The sequence below is a fragment of the Trichechus manatus genome, unplaced genomic scaffold (genome assembly GCF_000243295.1).
Source record: "Trichechus manatus latirostris isolate Lorelei unplaced genomic scaffold, TriManLat1.0 scaffold00025, whole genome shotgun sequence".
In the NCBI taxonomy this organism is placed as follows: Eukaryota; Metazoa; Chordata; class Mammalia; order Sirenia; family Trichechidae; genus Trichechus; species Trichechus manatus.
Genome location: NW_004443961.1, coordinates 15,147,913 through 15,171,620, shown reverse-complemented (window position 1 = coordinate 15,171,620; position 23,708 = coordinate 15,147,913). Strand labels below are relative to the sequence as shown.

The window sequence follows — 23,708 nt, the reverse complement described above, 5'->3', positions numbered from 1 at the left end:
AAACTTACAGCCACTTGGCAGGAGAAAGATGTGGCAATCGGCTTCTGTAAAGATTTACAGCCTTGGAAACCCTATGGGGCAGTTCTACTCTGTCCAATGGGTCACTATGAGTTGGAATTGACTTGATGGCAATGGGTTTAGTTTGGATTTTTTGGACAAGTCTGAGAATCGGTGGTGTTACCTTTTTTTTGCAGGTAAAGAAATTGTGGCTAAAAGCTAGCAGATCTCAAAGCCAAGTTGGACTGAATTTTCTCCCGTAGGAAAGCATCAGCCGTGTACTCTTTTGGGTGCAGAGAGAATAAGTAATCCACTCACCCTCTAAGATTTTCAATAGTGCCCACTGGTCTCCTTTCTATCCAGGATTACGTCTATAATAAAGCTTGCTCCTTTGGAAAAGACAGACAGTGGTCATCTAGGAAAACTTCAGCTTCCACTGCTCTAAATGATACTTGGGGAGGTTGGCTAAAATTCATGCACCTCTGCACCTGCATAGTGATCCTCTCCTCATAATCAAAAGTCATGCACTCTTTGAATAGTCTGCTTCATCAGCACCAAGTTAGAGCACAAAGCTATACAGATGCTGAATTCCATAGTATGTATCCCTATTTTTATATTGCAAAGAGGTGAAAAGTAGAGTTCCATAATATTCCATCATTAACCTGTCAAATGGTTACATGGGAACAAAACTTCTTATCTACAATAGAGCATAAATTATGACCTACCTCATACACAGATGTATAATTAGTATCTAGTAAATGGAAGAAAAACTCCATTATAGATTCCTAAGGTTTTATTCCTAACATTTAACATAGATGTTTAGATTTTTATTGCATCCCATTTACCAGTTCAGGCTTTACAGTCAAATACACCTAGAATTAAGTCCAGGTTCTTGGCTCTGCCATTTACTTGCCATTGATCTGAGGAGAGTAATTAACCTCTCTACCTGTTGCTATTGTTCTTATTGTTGTTTTTCAATTGTAAAATGGAGATAATGTCATCTATTTGACAGGCTCATTGTGAGAATTAAATGAGATCATGTATCCAAAGAGCTAAACATGGTGCCTGGTACATGGTAAGTGCTCACTCAAATGGTAGCTATTATTAGTTTAACTAATGTTGTCAATTAATATAGTACCTTTCTTTTCAAAGTATATTACCAATTGTGTTGGTGTGTGTGCACTAAGCCCTGTTAGATTCTGAATTAAGATAGTCAAGTAAAGGATTATTTTGTAACTGCTTGAAAAGTGTCAAATCATATTGTGTTAATGGTTACAATGAATTTACAAATACTGATAGTTAAATTTAAAACATACATCTCAATCTTTTACTACAAAACGGTACAATATTCTGGCCTATAACATAAATATATTTTATGCCTAGTTTTACATATATATTTTAGATATACTGGTGGACAATCTAATGAAATAAACAGTATTTTTTCTTTATAGGTTATTAATTTGGGTATTAATAAGTTAAATGAGGATATGGAGTATGTAGAAGAAATTAACATAGTCCTACTAGGACTGACATTCATTCTGTACGAAAGCAAAAATTTCACAAGATAAGAAACTGAAAAATGAAAAGAAACCCTTTATTTTAAACCTCAAAACATGAAACAGAGTGAGTTTTAAGGAATGTTTCTCTTTTAAGTACACTGAAAAATCTAAAGTCCTACTGAACAAGGGCAATCTCTTTTGGAATACCAGGCTTCCTACAATTTACATAATGTTCATGTATTTCCCTAATGAAGACATGGGTATTAAAAGAAGAATAAAGCATACACTGAAATTTGTTCTGTCCAGTTAAAAAAATAATTTAACCCTAAGGAAAAAAATGAGAATAACAGTAAAACGGTGACATAGAATACAAAGATAACTATAGCATCTGAAAATAAATGTTTCTCAAAAGAAGCTTCTTTATTAAGTTTACTCAAAAGTTATTTGGAGTTTTATGATTTGGAGTTTTGAGCTTTATAAATGAAATAGCCCAATCTAATAGCCATTTAAACTAAATAGTAAAGGGTAAAATATCCTTCAATGCAAAGTACAGTTAGGTTCCAGTTTTGCTGAAATTAAATGACCACATAAGAAATGTTGGATTTACGTTGGAATTAACATTTTAAAATTCTGGGTATTTCTTCTGATAATTTTATCTAAAGTGATTTATTTTAAAACAACAAGAACAACAAATTGAGACTAGCTTAGAGAGATAACAGCCTAGTATCTTATTGTTCTCTGCTGATAGAAAAGTATGTTCTTTTAATACTGACTTAGCTATAAAACACGTATTTTTTTCCTAAGTAAAAATTCTTTGCTGGATTATTTAATAGGCTAGTTCTAGGTTTTAAAGGAAAAAAAATTGTTTGTGAAATACAGCATTACATAATAGAAGGAAAATGAAGAAAAATAAAAATGTATTTGCATCTCCTTTAAGTTGTTATTCGCAATACTCTGAGGCTTCCATTCTCTCCAGTTAGTGCAATTTATTTTTCTACATGTCTCAGTAGCAAACAATGTTATTTAGACTCTAACCTGGCACGCTACAACCTCTGGCCCGCCCTTGAGCCCCTCCATTGCAAAGGTCTCCAGGTGCAGTTTGGGTAGCTGCAGGGTGAAGTCATTCCTACTTGCCGCAGTCCGTGACAGCAAGATCTGATCTCTGACCTAAAGGGAAAAAAACAGCATCAATGGTAATTCCCCTTCAGACACATTAACTGGGATGAACTGGGTCCCCTTGAGCCCACTGAGTGGACTTGCATTGATCGCTGGACCTGAAATCCATGAATAAATTTAGGACTAATTGATTTTTCGTTGCAAATAAATCTCTAATTCAGAGTGCTGGGGGAGAATGTTAAGAAGAAAAAGCATCCTCCTGCTTGCAATGAGGGAGGGGAAGAAGAGTCACTGGAGCTCTTCTGATCAAGAGGTTTCAAATCATTTTTTCAGAGTTGCACCTTCAAAATAAAAAGGGAAGGAGGAAAAAATATCCACAAAATTGAAAACAAACAGCAGTCCCCTAATTATCATTTTCCTAATAACACTCTTAATTTAACTGATATTAATTGATACACATTGGATAAGATTGTTATTAGGCATTATTCTTTGAAAAGAAAATGTCAATGATCTGAACCCTGGAATAAAAACAAATATACACAACACAAAAGGATACTTTTGAAATGTAAGAGGTTTGTTCGCCTTTTTTACTCTTCTTAAATTACAGTAGTTTTTTTAAACTCTAGTCTTAACGATTAAATACATGTAAACAACTCAGTCACACAACTTCTAAATAAGATAACACTGAGATAAAATCAGTAGTATTTGTACTATATTTTAAGTATTCAGAAAGGTAACAATACAAACACATCACAAATGTAGAAGAAATACCGATTCTCTAGCCAGTAAAGAGATCACATGCAGTTGATATCACACTGCCACCTTCTGGACAAATGAGAAAATGCTCCCTAAAGCATACAAACGGATATGAAGAAAGGTTCAGAAACAGGTAGTTTTGTTTTTAATTTCTAAACTTAGTAAAAGCTTTAAAATTCCACAGTTTAGTTTGCATTTATGACAAGTAAGCTTTCATTTTTAATCACATAATTTAATGATAGGATTTTTCATATGTAGGCATATTTTCTAACTTGCCTTACACTTGAATAGATTTTAATAATTTATCTCTTTGATAGCATATATATTTTTTGATAAATACTATGAACTAGCTCAAAGACACAGGATATAAAGAGTTTTTCTGAGGTAGAAAGGTCAAAAATGAGAAAACAATAAAAATAACACCAATTGCCTAAATAAATGTGTTTATATCTCTAGTTTCATCTGAGCAATTTCAAATGCAACCTGGCAGTAATATAAGATAGAAAACCTCCCCTTCGTTTTTCTGTTCTACTTGGGCAAGCTTGTAAAACTTTGAATTCTTTCCTGGTATGTGAATGAACTGTATATGAAATGTACACATCCCACAAAACTAGCAAATACACACAAACATATGGTGACATCTTTAATTGTTCATGCCAAGCTATGGGCATACAAACCCTTGTATTTACCAAGTTGATCTGAAGAATTTCTGTCAATACCAGTGGCTGCAAAAACAGACACTATAGTGCAATTTTTATAATAGGGTGAGTACTGTAAGTATGCTGTAGTCATAATTCTTTATATTTATCCATAGCAAACATTCACTAGAGTCTTCAGTTCAGGATGGGAATGCTATTAAACTTACTTAACATAACAAGATAAATCATATTTTACAAATATATTTGCTTTAGGTTTTATATTTTATATGTATGGTACCTTCTGTTGCTTTTTTTGTCACTGATGCGCACACAGATAAAAGAAAACATTAATGTGGATTAAGGTACTGAGAATTTATCAACATCAAACCACTAGTGTTTTGCCTTCTACCCTTCTGAACCATAGTCAATAGATCTAAATATTTTACTGCACCCTGGCCAATTCATTGTTTGATGTTTAAAAACTCACCCAGAATCAAAGAAAATTTATTAAATTTGAGCCCCCAAATGAGACACTATTAGCTTTGAAAGTCAAGTTTAACTGCGATATTGATGATTCTCTTTTTTCTGTGACAAAATTCACTAGGGAAATCCTGGATGTCAAAGTACAAAAGCAGATTGCTAATATGGGCAAAGAGGGGGGAGAAAAAACTATAAGCAATGTAGGTATAACCCACAACCCAGCTCGAGCACTGGAGGTCCTTTAACCCAATTAATACCAGGCTCCATACTTCATCTGTGAAGCTGGACATACAGTGAGCAACATTTTATATTCTCTAAATAAACTTTATGAACAATATTAGGCTGGGGCATTTGTCATTTAAAACTTTGATTTATTGTCAAATCAACATTTTCTCTACAACATTATTTAACTTACCTTATTAAATAATTTTTTAGACAGACAAAAAAACTCAAAATGCAGCTGTTTTTGCTTAACCTAATAACAGATATAATTACAGCATTATTTGCAAAATATGCATGTGTTAATATTTTCATTTCATTATAAATTATCTGCTGAATGTAGACAATGTCAGCAAGAGACAGTGCCCTGTGATATATAATGGAAGCAATATCACAAAAATCTCTACTAACATTTAAAATTTCCTCCAATTTAAATTAAACTGAAACCTTGAGAGTAAATACTAACATGTTCTCCAAACACTGACAGAAAGTTTTTTGTTTTTTTTTTAAGTCTTAAAAAAAGATTGGCTAGGAATTACTTTCTTTTAATGGAAAAAGGGAGTAAAAGCATCATGTTGCGAGAACACAAAACATTGACACTATGACAAGCAAAGAGCACACGGTGCAGCAAAGGGACAGGAAGGAATGAGAGCTGACGGGGAGGAGGCTGGTCAGAAAGAAGGAGAAGGCAAGTATGAATTTCAGGGTGTAAATAAGGATGAATGGAACAGATTAAACAAGGAAGAACAGTAAGAAAGATGACTCAACGTAATGCATTAAATCTGTTCATAAGAAAAAGAGGACAGGCTGAGAACAAAGTAACTAAAATCAGAAAAGAGATAACGTGGAATTTCTTTAGGAAATACTGTTTATTACATTCAAAATGATTCTTTTCAAGATTGAGAACATACAGCAAATTTCTTTACTGTCAAAAGATTTTTGAAGTCACAATAATAGATAGCAAAATTATTTTCTTCTTAAAAGTAGATTCACCTTTTAAAGTACAAACTTCAGTGTGAATTAGGATTAAAACAACCACCAGTAACCTATTATGGATTAAATTATAATTTCAAATTAATTCTAAATTATTATTTCAAAAGTTAGTCTTTAATTCTGTTTATAGCACATCATTATTCATCATATAATTAAGATTCTATATTCCTTTCACTGTGATTTATTTATAGATATAAGCAATAAAAATACACGGTTTTCTACTTTAAAGTAGCTAACAGTTCATTTTTAACATATAATTAATGTTTCACAAAATTTCCCAATATAAATCTCAGTTTTCAAATTGTATACATTTTTATAACATTCAATAAACCTGTAAATTTCATAACATTTTGACAAAGAATAAAGAAAAAATACCTACACCGTTGCATTCTAAAATTGTTACTTTTAGAAATACCAGTTTACATTGTCCCTTTCTTATTACATATTTTCAGAAAGCAAGCCTTTCTAACACATGTGCCATAAAAAAAAGAGAAAAATAAGTTAAACTTTATAAAACATCAGGGTTACAAAGTATACATTTACTTTATTATAACAATCTAGTTCCAGATTTAAGTGAGTCCTAAGGCCAGTGCTGTATTGCTCCTATTCCTCTAAACAGCCTTTACTCGCAAGCCACCACTCTGTTTTATAAATTTTCCATAACACCAAAAAGCTATTTCTGCTAGATATATCAACTATGGAACTTAAATAAGCCATTTTTAAAGAAAACTTGTTCACCTTTCAAAATGAGGACCTATATGTTTTATCATACACAGCTATAAATCTCTCTGGACCTAATTTTCCAATTAAAAAAACCAAAAAACAAAATTCATGAAATGTGTTACTAGTCATGATTTTATCAATAGGATACCAAGACAGAAGTAAAGGTTTTAGGTAAAAAACTAAGATAAATTTAAGAACACAAAAAAGAAGATATACGGGGTGTCTAATCCTGAATATCTAGGAAAAGCAAGTGATACTAGGTCTTCACTTCATACTCTTAATCAGTTCAAAATTTTATTTACTCCAATCTACCATTTTATTTTATTTACTCCAGTCTACTACAGCCATGTTACTTTGGACATGCTATCAGGAAGGATCAGTCCCTGGAGAAGGACATCATGCTTGGTACGTAGAGGGTCAGTGAAAAAAAGGAAGACCCTCAACAGATGGATTGACACAGTGGCTGTAACATACGGCTCAAGCATAGCAACGACTGTGAGAATGGCTCAGGATCAAGCAGTGTTTCGTTTTGTTGTACATGGGGTCGCTATGAGTCAGAACCAACTCAATGACACCTAACAACAACAACTATGGCCTCCAATGCTTCAAAATAAATGTTCTTACCAGAGACATGCCCATACAAATACAGACCTCTACGATGTTTCCTATAACCTCCATTCTTATCATCCTATGTTCATGTTTTACTTTGCCTCCACTCTTCTGCTGTCCTCTGTCCTACTCCCCACTTTTGCACATACTTCCACTTCCATTCAGTCCTCGTTGCTTTCCTTTCTCTCTCGTTTTTTTTCATCCTACTCACTAGAGCAACGGTCAACTCACTACAGCCCAGGGACCAAATCCAGCCTACTAGCTGTTACTTTAAATAAAGTTTTATTGGAACATAGCCACGCCCATTTATATCTGTTGTCTATAGAGATAGAGACTTTATGGTCCACAAAGCCTAAAATATTTACTATCTGGACCTTCACTGAGAAAGTTTGACAATTCCTGCCCTAGAGATACTGAAGGAAAGACTATCAATATGTTTCACAATCTATAAAGTTTTTTAAAATGACCACCTCTCACCAAAGAACTGATAAACGATTTCTCACGAGTCGGCCTTTTATCTGCCAACACAGGGTGCCATCTCACAGACACTTTTTGGCTCCTTTTTTCTAGTGCTTCATAAAATAAGTGTACTATCTCCTGGTGTATTTTCCACATTTCACACAGTCTAGTATACAACTTTACTGGGGCTAACATAGAGCAAATTTCCTTCTAGTGTAACTACTGACCACCCAGTCCCATACCTAAACAACAGAACATTTGGTTAAAGAAGTAGAACAGGCACACTGCACAGCGTTGTGAATGGAGACAGAAGGGAATCAGCCTGCATTAAGTATATGCTCTGTAATAACACTAGTAGCAAGAAAACCATTATGCACACAGAAGCTCCTAGTGCAAGCAAATAAGAACGTCATTCCAAATTCACAAAGTCTACAGGGCAGAAGAAAGAACAATTTTAAAAAGATATTTAGACAGTTCCTGGACTCTGATATGTGCCCAGTGACTGAGGCAGGGATCAGAGTTGTCAGTGCAGTAGAAATGACAGGCAAGAGTCTGATCCAAATACCTGTTGCCATTGAGTCCATTCTGAACAAGTAGAACTTCCCCATAGGGTTTCCAAGGCTGTAACTTTTACAGAAGCAGACTGCCACATCTTTCTCCTGCGGAGCAGCTAGTAGGTTTGAACCACTGACCTTTCAGTTAGCAGCCGAGCGTTTTAACCACTCTGCCACCAAGCCTCCTTCCAAAAATCTGATAAACCAAAACCAAACCAAACCCATTGTCATCAAGTCGATTCCGACTCATAGCAACCCTATAAGACAGAGTAGAGCTACCCCACAGGGTTTCCAAGGAGCATCTGGTAGATTCAAACTGTCAACCTTTTGGTTAGCAGCCAAGCTCTTTACTAAGAATCTGATAGTCACATCTAAATGGATATTTACCACCTTCTTTTACACTTCCTTTTACTATTAATGAAATGGATAGATGGATTACAGCACTACTGGTATTAGTAATAATACTGGTAGTACTTTCAAAAGTAGTTTATACTTTTCAAAGAAGTAGCTACACTGCCTCACTTGATTTTGTCATCCACCTTGTGAAATAGCTATTGGCATAGCTAATATGAGGATATTGATTCTAGTGTTCTCAGCCCAAACAATAATGCCTCTTAATATCTATATATGGACAGTTAATAAGTGGGGAAATTGTTTACGGTTTTGTAATTCTTCCATTTCCTGAACTAAAAAGAAACAATTTTTCCCTTTCTTTGCCCTTGTTTGGCAATCACAGGAAAAACGTGTAAGTTCTATGGAGTAGTTTTAGGATAAACACTACAGAATACTATTTAAACGTCTTAATTTTCCACAGTAGTTTTGCTAAACTTCTGGGCATTCTCATGCATATTCATTCATTTGCTTTCTCTCTCTTCCTCTCTCCATCCCTCCCTCTCTCTCTCTCTCACACACACATACACACACAGTTATACGGAGAGGCATGTTCCTGCGCAGCAATCATCCTCATACAATGGCTACAATCTCTCATGGAAGATCCCGAAACTACAACGTCCCAGGATACATGCTGTGCTCCAAACCTGCTGGATTGAGCCCTTGGCCCTCTCTCAACAGAAGCAGGCACTATATTAACACTGTAGCAAGCACCAAACCAACCCAAACCCATTGCCATCGAGTGGACTCCAACTCATAGTGACCCTATAGGACAGAAAAGAACTGCCCCATAGGGTTTCCAAGGAGTGGCTGGTGGATTTGAACTGCCCACCTTTTGGTTAGCAGCCGAGTTCTAAACCATAGCGCCACAAGGGCTCTGTAGCAAGCACTACCTACATCTCTGGTGCAGAGCCAGAACTCTCCAATGACTGCCAGCTGCTGTCACCAAATAAGAGGGCAAAATCTGCCACCACCATCCTACAAATCATAGTTACATCCCCATTATGGAACTGAAAAAAACTGATCTCCTGAATCAAATTATCAAGCTGGTTACATCCCAATTAAGGATCTGAAAAACTGACCCCTCGAATCAAATTACTGAGCTGGGAAGTAGGGTAATTTAATCGTGAACATCTTATAAAGACACTAGCCAGCATGATAAATCTGTGGTGTAGGCTATCTATCATAGAATGCACCCCACAAACAGATTACCATGACCTTGAGCTATCTAAACAAACACAAAAACCCACACTTGAGAATAGAGAAATAATTTTACTTATTTTTCTAGTCCTCACAGAGATACTTTCTTTCCTAGGGTAAATTATTTCAAAGGATAAAAACAGATGCATGCCAAAATTAGTTAGATGGGTTTAAGCTAAAAACAGTTAAGTACATGTACATGACATTCTGCAGTGTCTTATCTTTAGTTTGTCAAGGTTTTTAAATCCCTCTTGAGCTGGAGTGCCATTTTTAGCTTGGCTAGGTCAGAATGACACTGAACAATATGAATGATGACACACAAGACAGCTATATGGACAGAGTTGTCATCAGCAAGCCAGCTGTGCTAACACCTGTATGTCCTGCACAGCTGATCTTCAGGAACCAGGACCAAGAAAGTAGGAATGGAGAGGAGTTCAAAGACCATAAAAAACACTGAGAGAGTCATTAATGAACCACTAAAAACTGGGGTTTTAGGGGTAGAAGATCAGGTTTCAACTTTTAAAATACTGTCAGTTTCATAAATTAAAATTTATTATATGTGCTTTCTACTCCTTATAATGCACTGAAAAATAAAAATCAAAGATGACCATGTAAGATTATTATTCTGGTTAACCATTTTTAAGGTAAAATTATAAAATCACATTTAAAGATTTGACTGTCTTCACCTGTCATATCCTGTTTATTCTATTCCACAATCCATTCTAGGAAGAGAAGTAATCACCTCTCCCTCTATTTCACAGGAATCAAACTGGCCATTCTCTATAAATTCTCTGTTAGCACACTTCTTTTTCCTAGAGACATTCTTATAATTGAATTTAGGCTCTGCTTTAGCTCTTGATTAGGCAAAGTAAACACAGATGCTGTTTTTAGTAATCAAATAATAAAGCAGGCAACAATATCAGCAAGACTTCCATTGGAATCTAGACATAGCTTTAGTTACACTTAAAGACTATGTAATGGTAAAAGTATTGAAAACAACTATTCATTAAGTGCCTACTGGGTACCAGGCACTGTGATGAATGTGGAGGACATAAAAATTAAGGAGACAGAATTCCATCCCTCAAGGACGTCAAACTCTAGTGTTAAAATTAATCTTTCAAAATATACTTTCTAGCCTCACATTTATCTACAATGTCTTGTTTCTCCTGTCAATCTGCTGTACCACCTTCTCTCTTTACCAGAAAGTATTATGTCAATCATTCTCAAACCTTTATCATTAGCCCTGACTTTTCCCTTGAGGTTTAGACATATATCCTGCTGATTATTGTGTATTACCTTAAACTTGGTATCTCTAAAACAAAACTCATCATTGTCTCCCTTTTTCTCTCTACTAAAAAAGTCCCTTCTTTTATTTGTTTGTATCCCCAATATCAGAGAATACCAGAAAGATGCTTACCTGTGTTTTATTGACTATGCAAAGGCATTCGACTGTGTGGAGCATAACAAATTATGGATAACATTGTGAAGAATGTGAATTTTGGAACACTTAATTGTGCTCATGAGGAATCTGTATATGGATCAAGAAGCAGTCGTTAGAACAGAAAAAGGGGATACTGCATGGTTTAAAGTCAGGAGAGGTGTGCATCAAGGTTGTATCCTTTCACCATACCTATTCCATCTGCATGCTGAGCAAATAATCAGACAAGCTGGACTACATGAAGAAGAATGGGGCATCAGGATTGGAGGAAGACTCATTAACAATCTGTGTTATGCAGATCATGCAACCTTGCTTGCTGAAAGTGAAGAGGACTTGAAGCACTTACTGATGAGGATCAAAGACCACAACCTTCAGTATGGATTACACCTGAACATAAAGAAAACAAAAATCCTCACAACTGGACCAATAAGCAAATATCATGATAAACAGAGAAAATATTGAAGTTGTCAAGAATTTCATTTTACTTGGGTCCACAATCAACACCCATGGCAGCAGCAGTGAAGAAATCAAAAGACGCGTTGCACTGGGCAAATCCGCTACAGAAGACCTCTTCAACGTGTTGAAAAGCAAAGATGTCACCTTGAAGACTAAGATGCGCCTGACTCAAGCCATGATGTTTTCAATCACCTCATATGCATGCGAAAGCTGGACAATGAATAAGGAAGACCGAAGAAAAACTGATGCCTTTGAATTGTGGTATTGGCGAAAAATATTGAATATACCATGGACTGCCAAAAGAACAAACAAATCTGTCTTGGAAGAAGTACAGCCAGAATTCTCCTTAGAAGCAAGGATGGCGAGACTTCATCTCACATACTTTGGACATGTTATCAGGAGGGATCAGTCCCTGGAGAAGGATATCATGCTTGGTAAAGTAGAGGGTCAGCGAAAAAGAGGAAGACCCTCAACAAGACGGACTGACACCGTGGCGCAACAATGGACTCAAGCATAACAGTGATTGTGAGGATGGCACAGGACCGGGCAGTGTTTCGTTCTGTTGTGCACAGGGTCGCTATGAGTCCGAACCGACTTGACGGCACCTAACAACATTGGTTAATGGCATTGCCCCATCATGGGAATCATCCTCTCCTGCCCCTTTTCTTCCCCATATGCCACTGTACTTAAAAAAGTTTCCTATTCTTTCCTTTTGACGCCTCCTACCATCACTCTTCTGGTTCAAACCTTCACCAGCCCTCATCTAGCTTAATGCTGTAGTCTCCTAACGTTGTTGTTGTTAGCTGCCCTTGAGTCAGCCTCATGCACAACCACATCGGACTGTTGTAATCCGCAGGGTTTTCACTGCCTGGTTTTTTGGAGGTAAGTAGCTAGGCCTTTCTTCCTAGTCTGTCTTGGTCTGGAAGCTCCACTGAAACCTGTTCAGCAGCACAGCAACATGCAAGCCTCCACTGACAGGCAAGGGTGGTGGCTGCATCTGAGGTGCACTGGCCAGGAATCGAGCCTGAGACTCCTACATGGAAGGTGAAAATTCTACCATTGAACCACCACTGCCCTCACAGCCTCCTAACAGAGTTCTCTGTTTACAGACTCATGCTTCTTAAAACGACATTCCTCACTCGCTGCACCCAGTGTGCAAATCTGGCCTCCACAGCTGAAATTCAATAAGGAAATCTGACCATGATACTCTCTGGCTTAAACCCTAGTGACTCCCCGCCGCCCCCATGATAAGAAAAAGAAAAAACTCTTCCATGACTTGGCTTCTACCTGCCCCATTCAGCTGCATCTCCTGTACTCTCTTTGAACTTAATGCTGAACAAGGACATATGGCTGTCCATACTTCCATGCATTTGCTCTCTGCTAGGATGCCCTTCCCATTTCTCCTTACTTTCAAGATCCCACTTAGGCATTATTTTCTTCTAAGGAACTTTCACCCAGCCTCTATGTTTTCTAAATTTGCCTCACAGATGAATGATTTTATCTAAATAGACATAGAACTTCATCTTACGGATATATACTTACCATGGTATACTGAAATTATCTGTTTCCCTCTCCTCCTGAAGGAAAGGTACTATATATACATACATACATATATATATATATATATATACACACACACACACATACATATATATACATATATATTTATATATCGTTTCCCCCAGAGGCTAGTACAGTGCTTGGCACATAATATGCACTCAAAAAGCATTTACTGAACTAAACTGTTTATAGTTAAATGTTGTATTTTATGATGGATTAGCACTATAAAGTAATTTTACTGAAGAAATAAATCTAAAACTGTGTCAACAAAGCACCTGTGATTTTCTAGTTCTCTTTCTGGTGCCATTTCAGCCTGATACATTTAAAGGACTTGTAGATGCAAGGTCTTCTAGAGTCTAGGCTTCTGGATTATGATTTTCTGTTTCAGCTTTTAGATGATCTACTTAATACTTGTCAGTGAGGGTTTTCATTAATCAACCACTTTAAAAGTTCATAAAACACCAAGATCACACATAGGAAGCACTTTAGTCAATCCCTCCAAACTTGTAGGGCCCAAGCAATCTCTAAATGCCTCCAGAACCCAGCCATCCACCCAATTAAACAAAAAGTTGCTACAGAAAATTCTCAGATTCTTCACTACATTTCAATTTTACTTAAATCTTCTCATTTCCACTTCCAGTTGCATAAACCAAGACATCTCTGTTAGGCATTTGGTTAAACCCGTTGCCATCCAGTTGATTCCGACTCATAGCAACCCTATAAGACGGAGTAAAACTACCCTATAGGGCTTCCAAGGAGTGGCTGGTGGATTTGAACTGCCAACCTTTAGAATAACAGCCAAGCTCTTAGCTACTGCACCACCCAATATATAATTACTTCATTTAATTTTCTCATACACAATCCTAAATAACCCAGACATACGCTGCAATTATCTTGGCTGAAAATTATTTGTATATAATTATTCTACCTTCTCTTTTTTCCACATAATATAAAAATTTAAGCATGTTTGAGGGAGCTCTTTATTTAAAGAAAATCTTAATTCCTGAAAGTCTGTACTATCAGTAATATCGGAGGTATGCTGAAGGGTGTAGGCCCACCAGTCTTCATGCCAGAGTTTGCAGGTTTATTTTATATCTTTTTAGGAACTTGTATCCAGAATATATAAAGAACTCTAATAACTCAATCATGAAAAACCAAATGACCCAATTAAAAAGGGGCAAAGTATCTGAGCAGACATTTCTCCAAGAAAGATATACAAATGAACAATAAGCGCATGAAAAGATAATCGACATCACTAGTCATCAGAAAAATGCAAAACAAAACCACAATGATACTACTTCACACCCACTAGGATGGCTGGTTCTTTGAAAAGATCAACAAAATGGACAAATCTTTAGCTAGACTGACAAAAAAAAAGAGAGAGAGAGAAAAGACTAAATCACTAAAATCAGGAATGAAAGTGGAGGCATTACTATCGGCCATACAGAAATAAAAAAAGGATCATAAGAGAATACTATGAAAAATTAGAAAAGCTAGATGAAATAGAAAAATTTCTCGTAACATATAAACTATCAAAACTGGTTCAAGAAGAAATAGAAGATCTTAATAAACCTGTAACAAGTAAAGAGACTGGATCAATAATCAAAAAACTTCCAAAAACTAAAGCCCAGGACCAGAAGGTTTCACTGATAAGTTCTACGTGTTTAAAGAATAACACCAATTTTCTCAAAATCTTCCAAAAACTAGAAGAAGTGGGAGCATTTCTTAACTCATCCTATGAGGCCAGTATTACTAATACCAAAGACAGCACAAGAAAAGAAACCTACAGATAAATATCCCTTATAAATATAGATGCAAAGATCCTCAACAAAATACTAGTAAACTAGATACAGCAGCATATTAAAAGGATTATACATTATGACCAAGTGGGATTTATCCCAGGAAAGCAAGAGTGATTTGATATATAAAAAGCAATCAATGTAATGCACCATATTAATAGAATGAAGAAAGAAAAAACACATGGTCATCTCAACTGATGCAGAAAAAGCATTTGACAAAATCCAAAACATTTTCATGATAAAAACACTCAACATGATAGGAATAGAATGCAATTCCTCAACCTGATAAAGGGTAACATCATAATGGTTAAAGACTGAATGCTTTCCCCCTAAGATCAGGAACAAGACAAGGATGTCCACTCTTACCACTTCTATTCAACATTGTACTGGAAGTTCTAGCACGGGCAGTTAGGCATGAAAAAGAAATAAAAGGCATCCAAATTAGAAAAGAAGGGTAAAATTATCTCTATTTGCAGATGACAGGATCAATGGAATAGAACTAAGAGTCCAGAATTAAAGCCATAACTCTATGGTCAACTGATTTTCAACTGATTTTCAACCAGGGTGTCAAGACCATTAAGTGGAGAAAGAATGGTCTTTTCAACAAATGGTGCTGGGAAAACTGGTTAGCCAAAATGCAAAAGAATAAAGTTAGACCCCTTACCATGCATCACATACAAAAATTAACTCAAAAAGGATTAATTATCTAAATCTTAGAGCTAAAACTATAAAACACATAAAAGAAAACAGGGGTTCGTCTTTGTGATTTTGAATTAGGAATGGTTTCTTAACTATGACATCAAAAGCATAAGCAACAACAACAAAAAAAATAGATAAATTGGACTTCATTAAAAAAAAAACCTTTTGTGTATCAAAGGACATTATGAAGACAGTGAAAAGACAACCTACAGATAGTAGAAAACAGCTGCAAAGCACAAATGTGTTAAAGATTTAGTATCCAAAATATAGAAGCCCTGGTAGTGCAGTCAGGAGCCCTGGTGATGCAGTTGTTAAAGCACTTGACTGCTAACCAAAGATCAGCAGTTTGAACCCATCAGATGCGCTGTGGGAGAAAGATGTGGTAGTCTGCTTCCGTAGAGATTTACAGCCTTGGAAACCCTACAGGGGCAGGTCTACTCCGTCTTAAAGGATTACTATGAGTTGGAATCAACTCGACGACAGTGGGTTTGGTGCCACAGTGGTTAAGCCTTGGCTGTTAACTGAAAGGTCAGCAGTTCAAACCCACCAGTGTTCTGTGGAAGAAAGATGTGGCAGTCTGCTTCCATAAAGCAGATTTACAGCCTTGGATAAACAAAACATGGTATAGTCATACAATGGAATATATTATTCAGCTATAAAAAAGAATTAAGTGCAGATACATGCTACAACATGGATGAACCTTAAAAACATTATGCTTATGACAGAAGCCAGACACAAAAGGACAAATATTGTATTACTGTCTGTATATGAAATACTTAGAATAGGAAAATCCATAGAGGCAGCAAATTAGTAGTGGTTGCCAGGGATGGGAGGAGGTGGAGAAAGATGGGGAGTGACTTCTTAATGGAAATAGGGTTTCTTTTTGGGGTGATGAAATGTTCTGGAATTAGACAGTGGTGATGGTTGCACAACATTATGAATGTACTAAAGGCCACTGAATTGAACACTTTAAAATGGTTTAAATGAAAAATCAAACAACAATAACAAATAAAGTTCAATAGTTATAGTCTCTCCAAAAAATAAAAAGCAGTTAGAATTCAACTCAATACAGAAGTGTGTGTATAAAACATATACTTCATGGAAAACTGTGATAATAACAGTTTTATTTTCTCCTGTTCTTATTTTTTCTTAACTCCAGTAACTTGAAATTGGCCAAAAAAAGCATCTTAATAAAATCTTAAATTCTGACTTACAGTTAAAAAATGGCATAAATTTTATATGTATATATATTTAAATACAATTAAAATAAAACTTTTACTACTTCAAAAAAGAATTATATCCTTTTTAAAAATAATTTATTCTGTTTTTGTTGAGAGTATAAACAGCACAACATACACCAATTCAACAATTTCTATATGTACAATTCAGTGACACTGATTACATTCTTTGAGTTGTACAACCATTCTCACCCTCCTTTTCTGAGTTGTTCCTCCCCCATTAACATAAACTCACTGCCCCCTAAGATGCCTATCTAATCTTTCGAGTTGCTGTTGTCAATGTGATCCCATGTAGACAGATCTTAAGAATTATATGCTTTTAAATGAAAAAGTTTGGCCTTCCTTATTAAATGCTATTATCAATCCCAAATGAGATTTAAAAAAATAATATCTAGTCAACCTCTTTGCATAATACAGTTTTAGGATTCTAAGTGTTGAATTTAATGTGTCAAGTTTAGAAATCAATAAAACTCAACAAAATGTAATTGCTTTTCAAATATTTTTAAGGTCTCTAAAATGCAAGGGAGGATACAATGTCTACATAAAAACAAGTTTATTTGATTATTTTGTCAAACGTTAGTATTAACATTCAACGCAGCAGATAAAAATAAGTTTTATTTTTGGACAACTGGTGCACTGAAAATGCATGTGTTGAAGTAAGAAATATAATCATGCTGTTTAACTATTTACAGTAAGCTTTGCTAAAGAGTTTAGAGTAACCACAACCACTTTTACTGCACCATAAAAGGGCCTGGACCCTCCCCCTATACTATACTAACTATCCAAGATGGTAAAATGCCACTGGAAGTTCAAGGTAGTCAGAAAAATAAACCCGTAAACTCTGGCATGAAGACATGTGGGCGTGCACTCCACAGACAGTTTGAGAGGGATTCTCTGGGCCACTTCCTTGTAACCCACTCATCCTCATCCACTGTCGGTAGGAAAAAGAATTAGCCCCAATGGTCAATTAGCCTCTCCTGAATTCACTTCAAACTTGAAAAGTAATTGACAATTTAAAACCACTACATCACTAAAAATTTCTGAAGACATAAATGCAAATAAATTAGCTATTAAATCTTAAGGGAAAAAGTTATAAAACAAAAGTAAATCTACACTGGCTGTGGACCAGTTTTACAGACTTCTTCCCATATAATGCTAAAATCAAAAGATAAATTGTAACTGAAAAATTGTATGATTTTAACTGTCCAGTTGTAATCAGTCTTCACTACAGTTAAAATATATATTTTACTATTCTCATAAAGAAAGGAGAAGTCACAGCATTTGTATTTCACATTGACGACTGTTTTTCCCTGACATCAGAAGTCCATTCCCCAAGACGGCTGCTATCCAACATTTTTTTCCTCCAGCTGGGAAGATGAACGAACAGTTGTATGTTAAAGCCAACACTATTTGTATAAAAGGGTAATGCCACGTATAGGCGTGCCTGGGTGGCACAAATGGTTAAGCGTATGACTAGCCGAAAGGTTGGCAGTTCGAACCCACCCAGAGGTGCCTTGGAAGACAGGCCTAGCGATCTGCTTCCAAAAGGTCACAGCCTTGAAAACCCTTTGGAGCAGTTCTACTCTGCACACATGGGTCAGAATCGACTCCATGGCACCTAACAACAATAACAATCCGAAGTCTCACCAAATAGAATAATCTACCCAAAAATCTCTCTTCCTACAAACCTAAATTTCAGATTTGTAGCATACACGGATTTGATGTGATTTTTTACACAATACTGACTGACCAAGTTTTTTTAGAATGAAGGGAGGGAGAAATCATAGTTTCAAACAAATATTCTTAAAAATAAATAGCACTCAAAATGTTAGATTTTTTTACTAATGTTTTAGTGAGAGGTATGAAATAATGCCAGACACTTTCAACATCTAAAAGAATAGAGGCCCAGTGCTTCCAATTGCTCATATATTAAATACTAGTTTGCTAATGTTTACCTAATATCCCTGCAAAACTGTTCTTTTTGGGTTATTTTTAAAGTAAATTACAAAACTATATTACATAATAAATTTGATTCACAAAATTATTCCAAATATGATTAATTCATAAATTCCACATATCTAAAAACTGCTAGGTGTTTGCATTTCCAACAAAATTCCTATTAGACAATAATAGAAACATAAATAACATCTCTCTACTTTTAAATAATGAAAAATTGAACACATCCTTGACTCTGGGGTGCTAACAAAATATATAGATAGCTAATATACTGTTTTTACTAATATCGTAATATTCTTATTATGCTATTAATCATTACGTTAAAAGTGCAAGTTTATTATACAGAGGTAATCAAATTTGAAAAATAATAAAATATTCTAATATTATAAATTTCTATGTTAATACATTTGTTATGGGTTGATTTGTGTCCCCCCAAAATATGTGTTTTAAAACCTAACCTCTATGCCTGTGGTAAGGTGCCCTGGTGGCACAGTGGTTAAGAGCTTGGCTGATAACTGAAAGGTCAGCGAGTCAAACTCACCAACCACTCTGGGGGAGAAAGATGTAGCAGTTTCCTTCTGTAAAGACTACAGCCTTGGAAACCCTACAGGGCAGTTCTACCCCATCCTAGAGAGGCGCTATGAGTTGGAATCAACTCAATGACACACAACAACAATGCCCGTGGTTATAATCCCGTTTGGGAATAGGTTGTCTTTGTTATGTTAATGAGGCAGGATTAGTGTGGGGTGTATCTTGAGTCACTCTCTTTTGAGATGTAAAAGAGATTAAACAAGCAAGCAGGGCAGAGATGGGGGTAGAGAGACGACAAGCCACATGAAGATCAACCAGAAGCAGAAGCTCAAAGAGACAAGGACCTTCCTCCAGAGCCAGCAGAGAAAGAAAGCCTTCCCCTAGAGCCAGCACCCTGAATTCGGACTTCTAGCCTGCTAAACCGTGAGAAAATAAATTTCTATTTGTTAAAGTCACCCACTTCTGGCATTTCTGTTATAGTAGCACTAGGTAACTAGGATAATTTGGTACCGGGAGTGGGCTGATGCTCTTACAGAGCAGTTTTGTAATTGGGTAATGGGTAGAGGCTAGAAGAGTTTTAAGATGCCTAATGGTAAAAGCCTAGATTGCCTTGAAGAGACTGTTGGTGGAATTATGGACATCAAAGGCAATTCTAGTGAGGGCTCAGAAGGAAGTGAGAAGAGCTGTAACACCGGAGCCCGTGCAGGTGGCAACAAGCAGTGGCAGAGAAACAGCGGGAGCAGAACTAGAAAACCAGCACGACATGGCCCGGGAGCTGACCTGAAGCAAGAGAGCTGAGTGCCTTGGGCAGGAGGCTTTCGGGTGGAGTGAGGTTCCTCTGGGTACTTGTTGGCAGAGCTAGGCTTGCTGACCCATGACCCACAGAGCGAGAGAGCTTAGTGCCTTTCGGCCAAGAGGCCAAGGAACCAGGAAGCAGAAGCTGAAAAGACAAGGAGCACAGGAAGCAGAGCTGCCTCAGTCTCAAAGGGTAGGGTCACAACCTTTGGGGTTTTAAAGGGTGGCGCCGTGGCCTCTAGGGTTTCAAAGGGTGGGGCCATAGCCTCCTAGGTTTCAAAGAGTCAAATCTTCACAACTTGATTCCAGAGTGTGGGGCTTCCATTCACAGGTGCCAGGGGGATGGGGTCAGATCAACTGCTCAAAGATGAGGGGTCAGGGCCACCATGCCAAAGGGGCAGAAGAACAGGGCCTGCCACAGCCAAGGGGGTAGGGTTATCACTTAGCTGGACTAGGAGAAAGGCCACCCAAATCCAAGGGAGCAGAGTTGCCATCCCACTGGGCTTGGAAGGTAGAGCTGAAGCCTCGGGCCAAGGGGCCTCACTCAGAAGCCAGAGTGCATGACCGACACCCAGAGTTGGAGGGCAGAGCTACTGCCTAGATGTTCTCAGAGAACAGAGGATTATTTTCAAGCCTTGAAAGCTAATGTCAATTGTTCTGCTGGACTTCTGACTTGTTTGGTTCCCCTTTATTCCTTCTTTCCCTCCAATTTCTCCCATTTGTAATGGAAATATCTACCTGGTGCCTGTTCCACCACTGTACTTTAAAGCAGACAACTTATATTCTAGATTTCACAGGTTCATAGATGAAGAAGAATTTTGCTCCACAATGGAATTTGGACTTAAGAGTTGATTTAAGACTTTTGGGATGATATGATGCATGAAAGTGTTTTACATGTGGCAAGGATATGAATTTTTGGGGGCCAAAGGGTGCAATGTCATGGATTGAATTGTGTCCCCCAAAAAATATGTGTCAACTTGGCTAGGCCATGATTCCCATTATTGTGTGGTTGTCCTCCATTTTGTGATCTCATGTAATTGTCCTATGTGTTGTAAATCCTAATCTCTCTCTGTGGTTAATAAGGCAAGATTAGGTTATGTTAAAGAGGATTAGGGTGAGATACAACAATACTCAGGTCACAGCCCTGATCTGATGTAAGGGGAGTCTCCCTGGGGTATGGCCTGCATCACCTTTTATCTTACAAGAGATAAAAGAAGAGAGAAGTGAGCAGAGAGAGAGAGGGGCCTACTGCCAGCAAGAAAGAAGAGCAAGGAGCAGAGTGCATTCTTTGGACCTGGGGTCCCTGCGCTGAAAACCTCCTAGGCCCAGGAGAAGACTGATGAGGACCTTTCCTCACAGCAGACAGAGAGAAAAAGCCTTCTCCTAGAGCCGACACCCTGATTTTGGACTTCTAGCCTCCTAAACTGTGAGAAAATAAATTTCTTTTTGTTAAAGCCATTCACTCATGGTATTTCTGTTATAGTAGCACTAGCTAACTAAGACAACATTCTTATATATTTTGTTCTATTTTATTTCATATTTATAAAGGAGAACGGTAAATTAAAATTTAAATATTACTACCTAGTTAAGGTATACAAGTACTGCCAAAAACAACACATTAGCGTGTGCGTGTGCATGCGTACGCATTCTCTCTCTCTTCCCTCTTTCTTTCTACACACACACACATACACAGGACAGTAGGTTTAAGAGTGGTAAGAGGTTAGACAGTGTGGTCAAATATTTTATGACTATGAGACATGTGAGAAGCTTAAACGACCTCTGGTTCATTCAGCAAAGACCACAAATAATGCAAGTGCAATTATACCAGTTTGGAGAAACTACTATTTTAGTAATTTTATCAAGGACATAAGTGAATTCTGTGGAAAAGGTTTAAAATATAGCATTGTATAATGTAAATTTTCCATAAAGAAAAGCAGTAAAAGTATATTTTTGTTCATTTATTTTTAGAGAAAATTACAAAATAAAGTACTTTGTAAAATTTTAATGAAAATAATAAAGTCAAGAGAACAAGTCATCATACAAGTTGATTAATATTAAAGAAAAATTATACTACCTTATGAAGCATATTTTCTACTATTCTCATGTGATTAGCAACACATTCTTTGTCTCTAGAAAAGATAAAAGAAAGATTAGGTGTTACTAAAACCCAAGCCTTACTAAGCCTTGTTAAAAAAAATTAAGGGTTAGTTATCATCATTCTCCTTTTAAAAAAGTAAAACTTGATTATATTCACTAGTATATTTCCACGTTTAGTCCTATCCTGTTATGTTACTGTCCTACATTAGAGGAGGAAAAAAACTGAAAGGTATATTTATTTAAAGTTAAAAAAGAATGAAAAAGAAATCACAATTACATTACTGATAATGAAAAACATGCTGAAGAAAGTAAAACTTTTATTCTTTTGATTTCTAATGAAAAAAATTTTAAAATCTTAGTAATGGGCATATATTATAAATGACCATACAAAATATACACAAGGATATTTTCCTTTCTACATAGGCTACTTGTGCTATAAAAATTGCACAGAAAACCTCTACAAACTTGACTAGAAATATACAATGTTTCTGGCTTTTTCTATCAGTCTTGTACATTGAATTTGGCTTTAATAATGAAATTAAAAGTTTAAATGAAAAAATTTAATGGTAAATTATGAATTGAAAACTGTAAATAATGTATTAGCTCTCCAAGTTTCAAATTAGCTTTCTTTAGTTTTATAAGAACACGTACCCATGGTCACAGTTTCCCAGATACCTAACGGACAGCAACGTTGTGAAGACATAAAATACGAATCTAGGGGTTTTATAATCCTGTTTCATTGACGTCAGAATTTTCAGAGCTATAAGGTGCACTGGAAATTATGTAGGCTAAGCCCCTCATTTGACATGAGGAAACTGAGTCTCAACAATGACTATAAAAAACTGATTTAGTCAAACATATTTTATAAGATGACAATGACATATACTAGTACAGTGCAATGTTACATAGCTTCACAATTTTCCAAAAAACTATTAGTGAGTGTTTAAACACACCAATATTTTGGCCTTGTGTCAATTCAGCTTTTCATTATGTGTGAGCAATCTCCCAAGGTCAATGACAAAGCTTATGGGTAGCCTAAGACTGCGGAGTCCCCATTCTGTGATCTAGTTTATAGACTACATTCATATTTCATGATATTTTATACTTGACAAGTGAGTTTCTTTCAAAAATTAAAAAAAAAAACTTTTAATTCACATATAAACTTCTGCAAGCACAGGAATCCAGAATTCCAAATTTGGTAAACATTGGGATTATTAAAATTAGATGTTTCTGAAATCTTTAAGTAGATTTTCTTTTAGTCGTGCTGTTGTACAAAGGACTATCTTAAAGTAGCCCATGATATTTGACGTGGGGAACAAAAAAAAACTTCCCAAAAGAACCCATTCAATTTGAACTTCACAGTGTGTATCAACTTGATGACCTGATAAAAGGAAAAACATTCTCATCATATTTACGTAGTAGTTCACGCTGAAAACTGTATATATTTTTTATTTAATACATTAGTATGCACAGCTATGAAATTAAAATGAATTTTCCATTTTTTAT

General features: G+C 36.2%; 1 protein-coding gene across 7 annotated transcripts in view; it reads right to left on the bottom strand.

Annotated features, from left to right (window-relative positions):
• The window catches only part of CCDC171 (coiled-coil domain containing 171), a 299,366-nt gene that overhangs the window by 93,876 nt on the left and 181,782 nt on the right, over positions 1–23,708 (bottom strand). For 6 of the 7 annotated variants that reach the window (XR_002823592.1, XM_023728627.1, XM_023728628.1 and 3 more), the window contains 2 exons: positions 22,180–22,234; positions 2,532–2,663 (listed from right to left, as the gene is read on the bottom strand). Coding sequence is in view for 6 of the 7 variants with exons in the window: in XM_023728627.1 (XP_023584395.1) it covers positions 2,532–2,663; positions 22,180–22,234 (187 nt within the window). In the remaining variant the exon portion in view is untranslated. The remainder of the gene's footprint in view (positions 1–2,531; positions 2,664–22,179; positions 22,235–23,708) is intronic. The other variant, XM_023728629.1, reaches the window with a different exon arrangement.